The sequence below is a fragment of the Littorina saxatilis genome, linkage group LG12, assembly GCF_037325665.1.
Source record: "Littorina saxatilis isolate snail1 linkage group LG12, US_GU_Lsax_2.0, whole genome shotgun sequence".
In the NCBI taxonomy this organism is placed as follows: Eukaryota; Metazoa; Mollusca; class Gastropoda; order Littorinimorpha; family Littorinidae; genus Littorina; species Littorina saxatilis.
In genome coordinates, this window is record NC_090256.1 from 3,087,160 (window position 1) to 3,102,250 (window position 15,091).

Here is a 15,091-nt window from a genome sequence, read left to right on the forward strand (position 1 = left end):
CACAAGAATGATTGTAATAGTGATACCAAAACATCACACACACACACACACACACACACACACACACACACACACACACACACACACACACACACACACACACACACATACTGTCAGGAATGAATTATCTAAAATACCGACTGTCAGTCAGAAGGCTACTATTTCATTTATACGCATTCGTTATTCTCCTCCGATTCATTCCAACAATAAAAGAAAATACGTGGAGCTCAATATGTTTATATAGCTCACTGGTAAAGCATGTACATATATCAAACGTTCTGGATTCACACACATATACAAAATACGCCCAGGGTTCTAGATGAGTAAATTAATGTGTTACCCCATCACCAGAACAGCGTAGTGTAGTTCATCTCTGTTTCTCCATCACCCAGCCGACGCGGCGACTCCTGGCGTGGTCCGTAAAGTCCGGTTAGTAGATCACGTCGCTCTGCTTCGTGCATCTTCATCTCTTCATGCGTCTGCTTGAATGGTCAAACAAGCTCTCGCGAATTCCGTCTTCTGTCTCTGGGAAGACTCCTGTGAAAGTAATTCTTGAGTCAGTATTTCCATAGGCATAACACACACAGCAATTCACTCATCATTCACCCTGGGCTGTAATTACACTCTACATTCAACCACACACACACGAATTCTTAAATAACTACTGTCAATACTAATATCAATTCCCATCCATGTCCGAGTTATTTATCCACACATTAAACAACTATTCAGAATATCCAGATTAAGAACTAGTACAATGAACACTTAAGTTAACATAGCAGCGAATATTAAGAATGCTTATTCATAAACATACTAGTGTTCCTTAGCGAAAACATATCATGAAAAATAGTTTACCTGAGCACGCGAGCAAAGAATCTTCCCCGACTTGCCGCTTACATGTTCAATGGGCAAGTGAAGCTAACAGCTTAGGTGACTGGCGACACAAGTCTAACAGCTCACCTTACAAAAAATGGACATTCAGGTTTTTCACCTGTTGCACGTGAGTGCGTGGAGACTCGGCTCTACAGGTAACAGTACAGGCCCCATAATCATGGTCCAACAGGCATGCGAATCAATAATAATGTTTTTCGCAATACGAGTCTACTTCTGTCAATTAATGCATACTAATAACAGCATCGTTCCATCATTAATTAAGTACTAATATTACATACATGTTCATACATAAAACCCATAAATGTCATATCTGACACACACACACACACACACACATACACACACACACACACACACACATACACACACACACACACACACACACACACTTTCTCTCTCTCTCTCTCTCTCACTCACTGTCCGGCTGCGATCCTATATCGTCCGATCTTGTGTCATCCACCAATATATCCAGCTAGACAATTGAAAACCTGAACCGCAATAACATGAAATGAACACACACAGTAACATGAAATGAACACACACAGTAACATGAAATGAACACACACAGTAACATGAAATGAACACACACACATGCTGTTGAAAACAAACTGTTTGAAATAGATTTGTTTGTTTCACAGGCAGCGCAGTGGTTGACAACATTTTTACCGTGCTGTGCAGCACCAGTATGTTTGTGGCTGGTGCTATCGCCTTCTTCCTGGATAACACTATGCCAGGTTAGTGAATGGTTCGATATTAGATGTTTGGTGGCTTCTCGTTGGACCTGCTTTGTTTGTCCATCCGAGGGGAAAATATCGTGTTCTGATAATTTTGTATATTTCACGAGCTGTTAATTGTCTCGGTAATCCTGGCGCGCACATATTTCTCGTAATTTCACAGTATAAATGATACACTCTGCAAAAATGTGATTAATTGCGACATTTTCGTACCCCAGCTGAAGCATTCATTCCCCTGTCAATTCATTCAAATTTTTTTGCCGTTTAAGGCACTTAACTTGGCTATGTGGCACACTTTTCGCAGCAAAGATTTCTTTTACAGGGGTCACGTGACCGCTGCTCAAATAAGAGTACCCCCTCAATAGTCTCCTGTCCGCCCAGCCGACCTTCCCCTTGACCCTGCTTGTGACCTCGATGTTTGATGCCCCCGCAAGGGGCACGGTACTCTCTAAGCACCCAAAACCTCAAAGAGAGATAACTGGCGGAAACCTTCCTATTGTAGTCTCCTGTCCGCCCAGCCGACCTTCCCCTTGACCCTGCTTGTGACCTCGATGTTTGATGCCCCCGCAAGGGGCACGGTACTCTCTAAGCACCCAAAACCTCAAAGAGATAACTGGTGGAAACCTTCCTATTGACCTGACGAAAACGTAAGGTACAAGTGATAAAAATTGACTTTCTCGAATTAAACCTGTGTATAGCTCATTCAGAAACATCCATTGCCTCCATGATACTTTATTTTGTTGTTGTTATAAATCCAGCATATAGGTGGGGTTTAAAAAAAACAAAAAACATATTTGCTGACAATCCTACAACAACGTTATGGGATAGAACCACCTGCATTATATCTGATTTAAAAAAAAAACTTTGCCGCCAGAGGATTTAAGGTTTGATCGACGATTATTTGATATTTTCTCTCTAAACAGGCTGGCGTCAAGAAGATTAATGGTTTATGATCGACAGACAATCATTTTATATTTTGACCCCCAACAGGCAAGCAGCGAGAAGATAAAATGGTATGATCGACAGACAATCATTTGATATTGTGTCTCCCAAAAGACAAGTAGCTAGAGGATTATTGGTTTGATTAGCAGAAAATCAGTCTTATTTTTCTCCCAACAGGCAAGGACGATCAATGGTATGATCGACAGACAATCATTTGATATTGTGTCCCCCAATGATAGGCCCGCAAAATCAAGATTAATGCTTTGATGGACAGCCAATCCTTTTATATTTTGTCTCCCAATGTTAGGCCCGCAGAATCAAGATTAATGCTTTGATGGACAGCCAATCATTTTATATTTTGTCTCCCAATGACAGGCACGCAGAAAGAAGATTAATGGTTGATTGACAGAGAATCATTATAGATTTTGTCTCCTAACAGGCACGCAGAAAGAAGATTAATGGTTTGATTAAAAAAATATCATTATAGATTTTGTCTCCTTGCAGGCACACTCGAGGAGAGAGGCATCAACAAGTGGAGACTCCCTGAGGACTCAAAAGACCAAGGAGAGCTCCTCAAAGTCTACGACCTCCCGCTCATCCAGTCCTGGTTGAACAAACGCTCCATCACCAAGTATCTGCCCTTCTGCCCTGGCTTCAAGGGGTTCGGGTGCAGAGGAAACGGTTTAAGAGAAAGGAATGGTTACGCTATGGGGGATGGCATAGTTAACAGTGGGTTTGAGACGAACAACCAAGACCGTCAGCCTGGCATGGGCGGCTACAGCACTCAGCTGTGATTTTCAAGTTTGATGCATATCTCCCCCCCCTCCCTCCGCTCCAATCACTGCCTATCAACAACAACAACAACAACAACAAGAACACAACAACAACAACAACAACAAGAACACAACAACAACAACAACAACAACAACAATAACAACAAACAAGGTGTTGCCTGCCTGTTTCCCTCTCGTATATGAAAAATGCAGTAGTGATGAAGATCTTCTAAATACTCAGTGTTTATTATTGCCGGTTAGCGATCGTTGGGTCAGTGGAATGAATGTTCAGTCCTTTGACTTATATCAGGGGCGGATTAGGGGGGGGGGGTGGTGTGTGGTGGAGGTGTTTACAGGGGTTCCGGACCCCCCCCCCCCCCCCCTCCCGGCTGTCCAAAAACAAAAAGATTTAATACTAACTTTAAAAGAAATAATGGGTGGCTGCTGACACCAGTTGATCATGTGTAAATTGTTTATAAAATCTACCGACCCCTGGACCCCAGGTTGGACCCCCTCCCCCCACCCCCCTCTGGCTTAACTGCTCCGCCCCTGTAAATCCTCAATATGCATGTCAAATTGCGAAAGCAGCGTATTCTGTTGATATCTACCGTTATTTATCCACCTAAATAAATGAACCATAATATCCGTCCTCTGCCTTTTCAGTTTTGTATGTATTTAAATCCATGTCACATCCTTTGGTTTTCATGTTAAGCCGGCCAGTGATGCGTTCTTTAATTCCTGTACTAAAGCTAAACTATCAGGCCTGGAACATATTTTGAAACGACTTTTATCAATGAAATCAACTTATATGCTTAAAATGTCGCTTTGAAAATTATAACATCACTCGCGTAACTTGGAATCCACAACTCCCCAGTTTTATAGAATAACCTACTTGTCCGTTCTAATGAAGGGGTATAACTCTTGCTGGCTCTTGTCCAGTGTTCCCCTGCTTCTCTCCCTTCATTTAACTCGACTGGAATTTCGATTGACTTCAGGCATGGAATTCAGCTTTCAGTTGATTCACATTATTCTGTTTGGGAGTAGACATTCATGTCAGTGTTCGGTCTGGAAGAACTGTAAAACGACAATAGCTCTCAACTTCTACTTTAGGGTATTGTTCTCCTACATGCATCATAATTTAATACATCTAATTTAAAACCAGCAAGTAGGATTGAACTGTTCATTCATAGTATTCTATCTTGTAGCGGTCATTCAGGTCGGTGCTCAGTGTGAAAGAACTGTTAAGACGACAATAGCACTCAACTATCGCTAGCCAGTAAATCTGAACCGGCATTTTTTAATTTAAATTGTTTGGTTTTTTTGGTTTAATTGGGGAGGGGGGGGGTGTAAGTCCACAGACCTGTTACTGGTTTTAAAACACTTTCCAGAAGATTGAATAACACCTTAGTATATATCTGTAATTTTCAGAAGTTTCACCCGAGGTATGTGTCAGTTTTAGGTATAAGATCTTAAAGGTGTCAAAGCAATCCACTGACACAAACTCCCTCGTTTTCGACCGCCTATGCGACCGACACATGCATTAGTAGGAATGACATAACACAAGTATGACGTAAACAAAATATCCTGTTTTGGATAGATAAGTCATTTGACTTTTTCTTCGTAAGTAACCGTTGACAAGTGCTTCCTATTTTTAATTTACGCCGATTTATTTTATAAGCTTATTCCTTACTATTTTGTCAGGCCGATTTTGGAGATACCCTTATTTGAGCAACCGTCACGTGACCCCTGTCAAAAGACATCTTGATCCGAAAAGTGTTACAGTGAGCCACAATGGGTATTTTTAATTGCATACAAAGTTTGAATGAAATGATGTGCTTGCGTGTACACACGAAGGGGGTTAAGTCACTACCAGGTCTGCACATAAGTTGACCTGGGAGATCGGACAAATCTCCACTCTTAACCCACCAGCCGGGATTCGAACTCACGACCTTCCGATTAGGAGGCCGACGTCTTACCACCACGCCACTGCGCCCGTCTGTGCAGAGGTTCATTTTTACTTTGATGCAGATCCGCAACCAATACCAGATGTTAAAATGTTGAGACTGTGATCATCCGGGCACTCTCCCATTTTGGAAGCAGTGAAACAAATCAAGCAATACTCTGGTTTTGATTTCATTTCAACTGACAATTCCATCTCTTTATCTTATATATATCTAACGGCTTTGATTGTGTGTGCGTGTGTGTGTGTGTGTGTGTGTGTGTTTGTGTGTGTGTGTGTGTGTGTGTGTCTGTGTGTGTGTGTGTGTGTGTGTGTGTGTGTGTCTGTGTGTGTGTGTGTCCTTTAAATTAAAACATGTTAAACTATCTTTACTTTAGAACAAAGAAATACGAAAGCTAGCCTTCAAATTTTGTATTTGTTTTTGAAATAAACAGTTTTTGTACTTGACATGAATCTGTGGTTTGTGGACTTTTTCCAGCAGCTTGTTTTTGTGTGCTTCAAATTGTCATTTGAGTTGGAACACACACACACACACACACACACACACACACACACACACACACACACACACACACACACACACACACACGGAAAAAACCCCAGAAACAGAAACAGACATAAGTACAAAAGCAAAGTAAGAACAGAACTGAACGCACTGCATTTTTTCACCAAGACCGTCTCCCGCTCGGGGAAAAGGCAGTGAAATTGACTGGGCAGTATAGCGCGGTAGTGGTTGCGCTGAACAGGATAGCACGCTTTTCTGTGTCTTTATTCTTTTTAAATTTAGTCAAGTTTGGACTAAATGTTTTAACATAGAGGGAATCGAGACGAAGTGTATGTATGTGTGTGTGTGTGTGTGTGTGTGTGTGTGGGTGGGTATGTGTAGAGCGATTCAGAGAAAACTATTGGACCGATCTTCATGAAACTTCACATAAAAGTTCCTGGGTATGATATCACTGGGTTTCTTGATTTTTTCGATAAATACCTTCCATGACGTCATATCCGGCTTTTTGTGAAAGTTGAGGCGGCAATGTCACGCCTTCATATTTTAAGCACATTGGTTGATATTTTGGTCAAATAATCTTCGACGAAGCCCGGACTTTGGTATTGCATTTCAGCATGGAGGCTTGAACATTAACTGATGAGTTTGCTAATTAAAGTTGTCATTAAAATCGATTTTTCGCAAACAGATTTTAAAATTGATTGTATTGTATTCCTGATCTTCTTCTGAATCTATATATATATACGGCTTGTGTGTGTGTGTGTGTGTGTGTGTCTGTCTGTCTGTCTGTCTGTCTGTGTCTGTTCGCCATGCAAGGCCAAAGTTCTCGATGGATCTGCTTCAAATTTGGTGGGCATATTCAGGTATACCCCGGACACAATCTGGTTGATGAAAATTTTCAACACGTGCTCTCAGCGCGCAGCGCTGAACCGATTTTGGTTTTTCTGTACATCCATTCCCGGTAACTCTTCCTTATCTTCTCCAGTGTTTTGCGCGTTTATCTCCCTTCCTTCGTACGGTGCGCCGGCGAAGCCGGCGTACACCGGGTCCCCGGCGAAGCCGGGTATTCGGCTCTACTTCTTTCCGGCGAAGCGGGTATTCATCTAGTTCAAAAATATATAGATATGTCATGTTTACTCTTAAAATGTGCTCAGAATGAAAGAAAATAAGTTCAGCAAGTACTACGGACGCGTGCTTCGAGGCGGCGAGCGTGACCCGTCTCGGTATTCGATATGGTTAGCCGAGACTATCTGAATGTAGTCTCGGCGATGAATTGGTTTGTGGTGTTTACCTTGACTAAATGTTTTTATCCCCGAGTTCGCTTGTTCTTGGGCTCAGCAGACTTTAATTGTGTGTCTGTGTGTGTGTCTTTCCCCACTTAACAGCTTATTGTTGGGAAACTACTGGGCGCAGTTCGTTCAAAAGTTGATACACTAACTTGATAATAGATCCGATTGATCGTATTAAAACTTCATAATGTTACCTGGGACATCGGTCGTGTAGGTACAGAGTTTGCTTCTGCAATCATTGTGTTCGTGTTGAGGACGGCTTCCTAAGACAAAATAATCAGCGAATCTATCGCGAGGAAGACGTTTATGTACAAATCACCGAACCCAACCCATTTTTTGTGTGCATTTTTCTGAAGAATAAACTGCATGTGGTTAATTTCATCCGTTTAATGCTTGTCGAAACGAGCCATAAGGCTTTAGAATAAAAGATTTCACGCATTGCTTGGCCATCTGATCACAGATGAGGTCGCAGTTTGTAGGTTGAATCTATGAATCGGCCAGAGATAGATCTGCATTTCTGGTCAGAAACAAACATTCACACCACAGACATTCCAAACATTTATATTTATTGAGCGAGCCAGTCTGAAGAGTACTCGGGTCCAGCGCGAGCGTTTTTTATATTGCTTCACGCAACTTGTTGACTTTCCGAGGTTGTTTTTAGTCCAAACATAACACATCTATTATTATTTTTGGAATCATAATATTTATCCAACCAACATAATATTATTTAAAATGGATATTGTTAATAATAGGTTTTGTACATATTGTCCACATGTAATAGATTATATTGAACTTTTGTTTTTTTGATTGCCATAAAATACATAACATCTGGTCAGATGTTGTACGTAGAGTTATTAAGAAATTTGACGTCCTTATAGTATTGAATGCAGAAACAGCCTTGCTGGGCTTCCAACCACGTGAAAACATTTCCACGCAGGCAGTAGAATATATATTATTTGATAATAGTCGCTAAAATGTGCATTGGCAAAGACTGTTTCGGTAAACCTATGAATATTTGTTGGATGTTAGATGTGGAATTAAAATTAAGACAGTTAGGCAAAAAAAAAAAAAAAAAAAAAAGAAAGACACAGTTAGACTGAAAGGAGTTCAAGTTTAAACTGCATTGAAAAAAAAGACCAATGAAGTAGGATGCTCCCCGCCAAAACAAACAAACAAACAAAAACAAAAAAGAGAGAGAGAGGCAAAAAAGAAGGGTTAAAGCAGCCTGCATGCAACTGAGGTAAAACAAGTCGCGTAATGCGAAATTACTACATTTAGTCAAGTTGTCGAACTCACGGAATGAAACTGAACGCACTGCATTTTTTCACCAAGACATTACAGCTTCGTCAATCCCCCGCACGTGTAAAACGCAGCGAAATTGACAAGCCAGTCTGTGGTAGCGGTAGCGCGCTTTTCTGTGTCTCTATTCTTTTTAACTTTCTGAGCTTGTTTTTAATCCAAACATAACATATCTATATGTTTTTGGAATCAGGAACCGACAAGGAATACGATGAAATTGTTTTGAAATCGATTTCGGAAATTGAAATTTAATCATAATTTTCATATTTTTAATTTTCAGAGCTTGTTTTTAATTTAGATATAATATATTTATATGTTTTGGGAATCATAAAATGATGAAAAAATAAGATAAAATGGTTTTTGGATCGTTTCATAAAAAAATTATTTTAATTACAATTTTCAGATTTTTAATGACCAAAGTCATTAATTAATTGTTAATGCCTCCAAGCTGAAATGCAATACCAAAGTCTGGCCTTCGTCGAAGATTGCTTAGTCAAAATTTCAATTAGCTGAATACCCTTAATCAGACAGAACATGTTATCAATCAATCAATCAATCAATGAGTCTTATATCGCGCATATTCCGTGGGTACAGTTCTAGGCGCTCTGCAGTGATGCCGTGTGAGATGAAATTTTATACGGCCAGTAGATTGCAGCCATTTCGGCGCATATTTACCTTTCACGGCCTATTATTCCAAGTCACACGGGTATAGGTAGACAATTATTAACTGCGCCTAAGCAATTTTGCCAGGAAAGACCCTTTTGTCAATCGTGGGATCTTTAACGTGCACACCCAATGTAGTGTACACAGGGGGGAGGTTCGGACACCGAAGAGAGTCTGCACACAAAGTTGACTCTGTGAAATAAATTTCCGCCGAACCTGCAGGATCGAACTCACGCTGACAGCGGCCAACTGAATACAAATCCAGCGCGCTACCAACTGAGCTATATCCCCGCCCCTTGTTATCAACAATACTGAAAAACAGCCCTAGATGTTTATATACATTATCACATTATCACAAAAAAATTGACTGAATGTAAAAAGTCTGAGTGAAAAAAGGAGGACTTAGAGAAAGAAATAGACACACACACAGACAGAGAGACAGACAGACAGAGAGACAGACAGACAGAGAGACAGACAGACAGAGAGACAGACAGACAGAGAGACAGACAGACAGAGAGACAGACAGACAGAGAGACAGACAGACAGAGAGACAGACAGACAGAGAGACAGACAGACAGAGAGACAGACAGACAGAGAGACAGACAGACAGACAGAGAGACAGACAGACAGAGAGACAGACAGACAGACAGACAGAGAGACAGTCAGGCAAACAAAAAGTCCGCAGAAAAAGCAGTAACATTCAGTGTTGATCCTGGGCAAAGCTTGGCTACGACCGAAAAACTACTTGTTAATTTGTACGAGCACAGTCAGCTGGTTCTGTGGTGTAGTGGTTATCACGTCTGCTTACACGCAGAAGGCCGCGAGTTCGAACCTCGCCAGAACCTCTTTTTTATTTTTAACCTGTTGTCTGATATCTTTTTGGCTGCAAAGAAAAGTCAACACTAGACAAATAGCCAACTTGAATATTTTTAATGTTGAGAACGTTTCATTATGATCATTACGGTATAATGATTACGTTTGAAGGGCAAAGAAAGAGAGAGAGACACATACAATTGTGAGTGGAGACTCTGTCAAACAAAGCTGGTTTGTCATGGTGGGGGCAGACTGAGACCTCAAATGTCTCCGGATTGTGTGTACTATTTTGAATCAATAAGTAGTGCAACGTAGCTGGACTAGACGTGTGAGTCATGCCCGTGACAAGTTATATCATTTGTTACGGCTGGAATTTCGGTGTGTATGTCTGTATGTATGTATATCTACTCCTATCAGAAATTGTGCGTGCTACTCTCTGTTTACTATCTAGCCTTCACACACACACACACACAACACTCCAACCAGGCACAAAGACAAGAACACAGTATAGCCCTTTGCCCCTGCACCTCTATTAGAATGTTCAATAACACAACATAAACATATTATTATACATCCATTCTACAGATCACTTTCACTCCACATGAAAGTTCTATTTCTGTTAACACACACAGCCTAACGGCACAAAATTTCATACATGTTACTTGGTCATGCAGTCTACAATTCACGTGCACACACGTATAACACTTTAAGCTTTGTTCCGTGAGAACCTGTCTGTCTCAATACACACGAAGTCATTGCCTCAAGCAATACTTCTGTCAATATTCACTTCTGTTACACACAGATGACAAAAACCACGACGCTCGACGTCTCATGGTTATTCACTCGGGAAACGTATCTCTGTACAGCTATCACGCTGGTTAATTGCTCTCAGTCGTACTCACAATATACAGTGGCACGCACTGCTTCACCCCACCCACACAACTGTCTCGTGTGGTGGAATGGGACGGGGTTCCCGTTTTGCAGCGCTTCACGCTGTCTCCCCTTCTGCGTTCCCACAGCTCACGGCTGGAGCGTGAGGGTAGAACCTCCCGTCTCGTTCCCCTTCCGCGACCCCTCTCGGCCCGGGATACTTCCGCGACCCACTCGGCCCGGGATGCTAAAATACACAAGTTTAAACTACCATAAGTCTCCATACTTGAATAAACTTTTCTGACATTCTTTATCACTACCGTCAACTAACTTATGCGGTTACAGTATATACACCCGCTAACTCATAAGCGACTTCATTTCCGAAAAACATGTAAACATTCCCTTTTCAACAATGGCTGACATCAACGCACACTTTTCAGCTAATTCACACATGACTCTCCCGGTCATTTCTCAAGTCAATATTTCCGAGCAAAATAATATCTCCGAGCAAAATATCAATTCAATAAATACCTGTAAACACAGCAGCTGAATCTACCGATTCAATACCGCGGCACGAGTCCCCAAACGACCTCCAGCGCCCGGTGAGAAACTTTACAATCAGGAGACACTTCTTCTCCTGTCGATAGTCTGCAAAGCTCTGCTGTCTAATCTATCTACAAACGTGACCTCAGTCAATACTCCTCTCTGATTGGTCACATCCCACTCGTGACTATACCGCATTGCGTCAACGACATCTCACCGTGCGGTGTCTACTCAAAGTTCGTGGCCCATGAAACTTTGTACACCTGCGTCACATAACTCCAATATACACTATGTGCAAATCCGTTTGTCACATTACCCCCTCCTCCCAGAAAAAAAATGACCGACCGAGGTTATTTTTTCTTTAGGATAACAGGTAAAAGAGGGTAACTACTTCACTGCAATACAATGTCTATATCGCAATTCCACTACGGAACAAAACTGTCGTAGCTGACATAAGAAACAAACTTTCTGATCCACTGATCACATATGTGTAACAACACTACTTTATGTCTGATAAAGTACTTCTTCCTTCTCTAGGAAGATTCCACTGAGTTTTTCTTTTAACTCACAATTTCCAGTCATGTTGCTTTCTAGCTCAACCATACAAAGTCTTTCTTTAGCATCATCAGTTTACTTATCCTGAGTCCACGACTCTTTCAACATAGTACTACGACTCATGTTTCTGATGCTAAACCGACAAGTAGTCAAAATATCATGAAAACCATTTTCTTGACCTCTTTCTGCGATTGCCACCATGGCCTACAGCAGCAGTAGTCTCACTTGACTTAGACTTTAATCTGTTCATATCTGCTTGCAACTGAAAGAGTTGTTCTCGTACAACTGCCAAGTCCTGATTCGAACACGCAACCTTCTGATCTGGAGTCAGAACCAAAGGTCTATCTGGAGGGTTTCTTCTCTTTTCCTGCGCACGATTTGTACTAGCTGTAACCCCATCTACATCAGGAAAACAGTCTGCACTCCCTGAAATCCCCGGAATGTTGCCTATTATCAAATCAGCGACAGGATCATTCAGGACGCAACAAACCATTTCTCCCGACACATAAGGTGTCTCAACTTTAACTTTCGCCTGAGGATAAGTAAGGACCTCCCCACCAAATGTCTTACAGTTGACCTTTCTACTGACCCACTGGTCTTTTGACACCAATCCTCTACGCACTCCAGAAATCGTAGAACCCGTGTCACGGAGTACTGTACACTCACTCCCGTTAACACTACCATGTTCCAACTTCAGACTTCCAATATCCTGCGTAATTGGTGAAACGACTTCCGCAACAGCAGAATTTCCCGAACAACCAACGTCTGAGACAACAGCATTTCCTGACTTCACCCGCTTGTATATACCTGATTCAATCAGATACTGCGGACAAGACCACCTGTCATGGCCATCAAACCCACAAATCAGACAAGGGTTCTGAGGGTGTGTCCGCCATCTACACTGTAGTAACTTATGACCTTTCTCATGACACAAGTAACAAATGCTATTGATCGGTCGAAATGAATCACGTTTCTGACCACCTGCACGACTACGTCTACGTTTACGTGATTTACATGCATCACCTTGAGGATATGCCTGAGCATTCGACGTCACTTTCCCAGAACTCTCGGCATTCTGGTTATCACTACGTTTAGCAAAACCAGAACCAACTCGCGGTAACTCCTGAACACCCCCGTGATTATCACCATGTGCAAAAGCAGCGTCAACATAATCTTCCTGAACACAGGAACCAGCTGAGAAAATAGTAGGCCCTGACTTCCGTGATAAACGGTAATTCTCGGCAGCTTTGACCATTTCATCAAGTTTAACCAAACCTTGTCCACGAATGAACGTTGCCAAATCGCCGGATATACTTTCAAGGAACTGCTCTCCCAGAATCAAGTTTCTTAAACCATCAACATCAGTGGTTATCTCAGACAGCGCAACCCAACGATCAAACAATCGTCGCAACTCAATTCCAAAAGTTTGGAACGGTTCATTTTCGCTTGGTTTACTATATCTGAGTTTTTGTCTAACATTTTCAGATGTGCACTGAAAGGTCTTCAGCAAGTTTTCTTTCAAACATTGGTATGTTAGTTCACCAGCAGCAGCAAGGCTATGGTATAGGTTTAATGCATTACCCTCTAAGAGAGCAGACAAGTACGTGATCCATCTTGTCTCTTCCCATCCCAGAGATTTTGCATGAGTTTCAAACCTAAACAAGTATGAGTCTATATCATCTTGCTGTTCTCTGAATGCAGGGAGTCTTGTGTGAGAATCCCGATCATTTTGCGGTGTACGCGACCCAGCAGTAAGTTCAGCCTGCCTAATCTCAAGTTCTCTTTGTTTTAACTGGTGTTCCATTTCTTTATCTCTTCGTCTTTCCTCAATTTCCAATGCTTTTTTTCTCTCTTCCCTGTCCAATTCTTTTTGTCTTAGACTTTCTTCCCTTTCCAATTCTTTTTGTCTTCGTCTTTCTTCAATTTGTGCATCTTCCCTTTCTTTTTGTCTATCTGATTCTTTTTGTCTTTCCTCTCTATCTTTCTCTTTTTGTTTTTCTTCCATTTCTCTTTCTTTTTGCTTTTCATCTTTTTCTCGTTTTCTCTCCAAACGCTCAAAACTCTCTTTCACGTATTTCTCACGTTTATCTGCAGCCAGACCCAAAGTCTCTGCCTGTTTTACAAACTTTTCAAACAACGCATCATAATCATCTTCGTTCTCCATAATGTAAGTTTTGAACTTTCAAAATCACACCAAAATATGTCTAAGTTTAGAAAAACAACAAATTTGAAAAAGTTTCAAAGATTAATGCAAGTTCTAGCAATCTATACTTGAAATCTGTCAAGTACCACAAGAAATCTTTCACCAGATACAATAGTCAACACAAGACTATATCCAAACACGTTTTGGCGTAAATCTCACGCAAAAATATCCAACAGTTTTAATTAAAGTCAGATACTCAGTTAATGAAGTCAAAAACGAATCTTGGTTCAAAACATATATACATGTACAAACAAAACAACAACCCCAAACCACAAATAAGAGGAAAAATTCAAAGTTCAAAAATGCAAACACAAGTAAATACTTAAGACTAATCAACAATCTAAGTACTAAATCAGAAAATCAAACCCAAAATAAGTAAAGTCCAACTAAAGGAAACGCAGTTGGAAGCAAAATAAAAACAAAGTTCCAACAACAAATTTATGAAGTAAAACAATCCATATTAAACTAAAAAAAAAACTTAAAGTTGTAAATAGTAGCTTAAAATAACTATGTATACACTACTAATGAGATTAACTTAATCTAAATCAACCAGACAACAAAAAATGTAGTTGGAGGCAAATAAAATAAATTCCCAAAACAAATTTTTAAAGTGACACAATCACTCCAAACAGCAGACTAAATTAAGGCAAAAAAAATTCAAAGTACCTAATCTACTACCATAGCAAATCAAAAATAAACTAAAACTTAAACTAATTAAAGTCTATATCAAAATATCACAACTAATTACCTTAATTATTTACAACAAACTTACAAAATCAACAAAATCAATGCCACAAAATCAATAAACCTAATCAATCACACTAACAAAAAAAAATTCAAAGTCAAATTAGAAAATGTCAAAGTCGAAAAGAACAAAATTAAACAAAGTTAATCAACTTAACAAAGGCAAAGGGCAATAAACAACAGATAGATCCCTATTCCAAAGCAGTAAGAAAAAAAAAATTTACCAAATATTTTACAAAATTGAAAGCACAGAAAAGAGCAAGGAAAGAGAAATGAAAGACCCCACAGGTAGAAAAATGAAGCTAAT

At 40.5% G+C, this 15,091-nt stretch overlaps 2 protein-coding genes across 4 annotated transcripts in view; one reads left to right on the top strand and one right to left on the bottom strand.

The window, feature by feature from the left end:
- Window positions 1-5,756, top strand: part of LOC138981066 (solute carrier family 23 member 1-like) — a 49,673-nt gene extending 43,917 nt beyond the window's left edge. For all 3 annotated transcript variants that reach the window (XM_070353877.1, XM_070353879.1, XM_070353878.1), the window contains 2 exons: window positions 1,533-1,628; window positions 3,075-5,756. In XM_070353877.1, the coding sequence (XP_070209978.1) occupies window positions 1,533-1,628; window positions 3,075-3,364 (386 nt within the window). In that variant the 3' untranslated portion in view covers window positions 3,365-5,756. The remainder of the gene's footprint in view (window positions 1-1,532; window positions 1,629-3,074) is intronic.
- A 4,784-nt stretch (window positions 5,757-10,540) lies between these two features.
- The window catches only part of LOC138981945 (uncharacterized), a gene marked incomplete at its 5' end in the record, with an annotated part of 8,699 nt that continues 4,148 nt past the window's right edge, over window positions 10,541-15,091 (bottom strand). Inside the window, one exon of the mRNA XM_070355129.1 lies at window positions 10,541-14,016. Coding sequence (XP_070211230.1) covers window positions 11,995-14,016 — 2,022 coding nt within the window. The remainder of the gene's footprint in view (window positions 14,017-15,091) is intronic.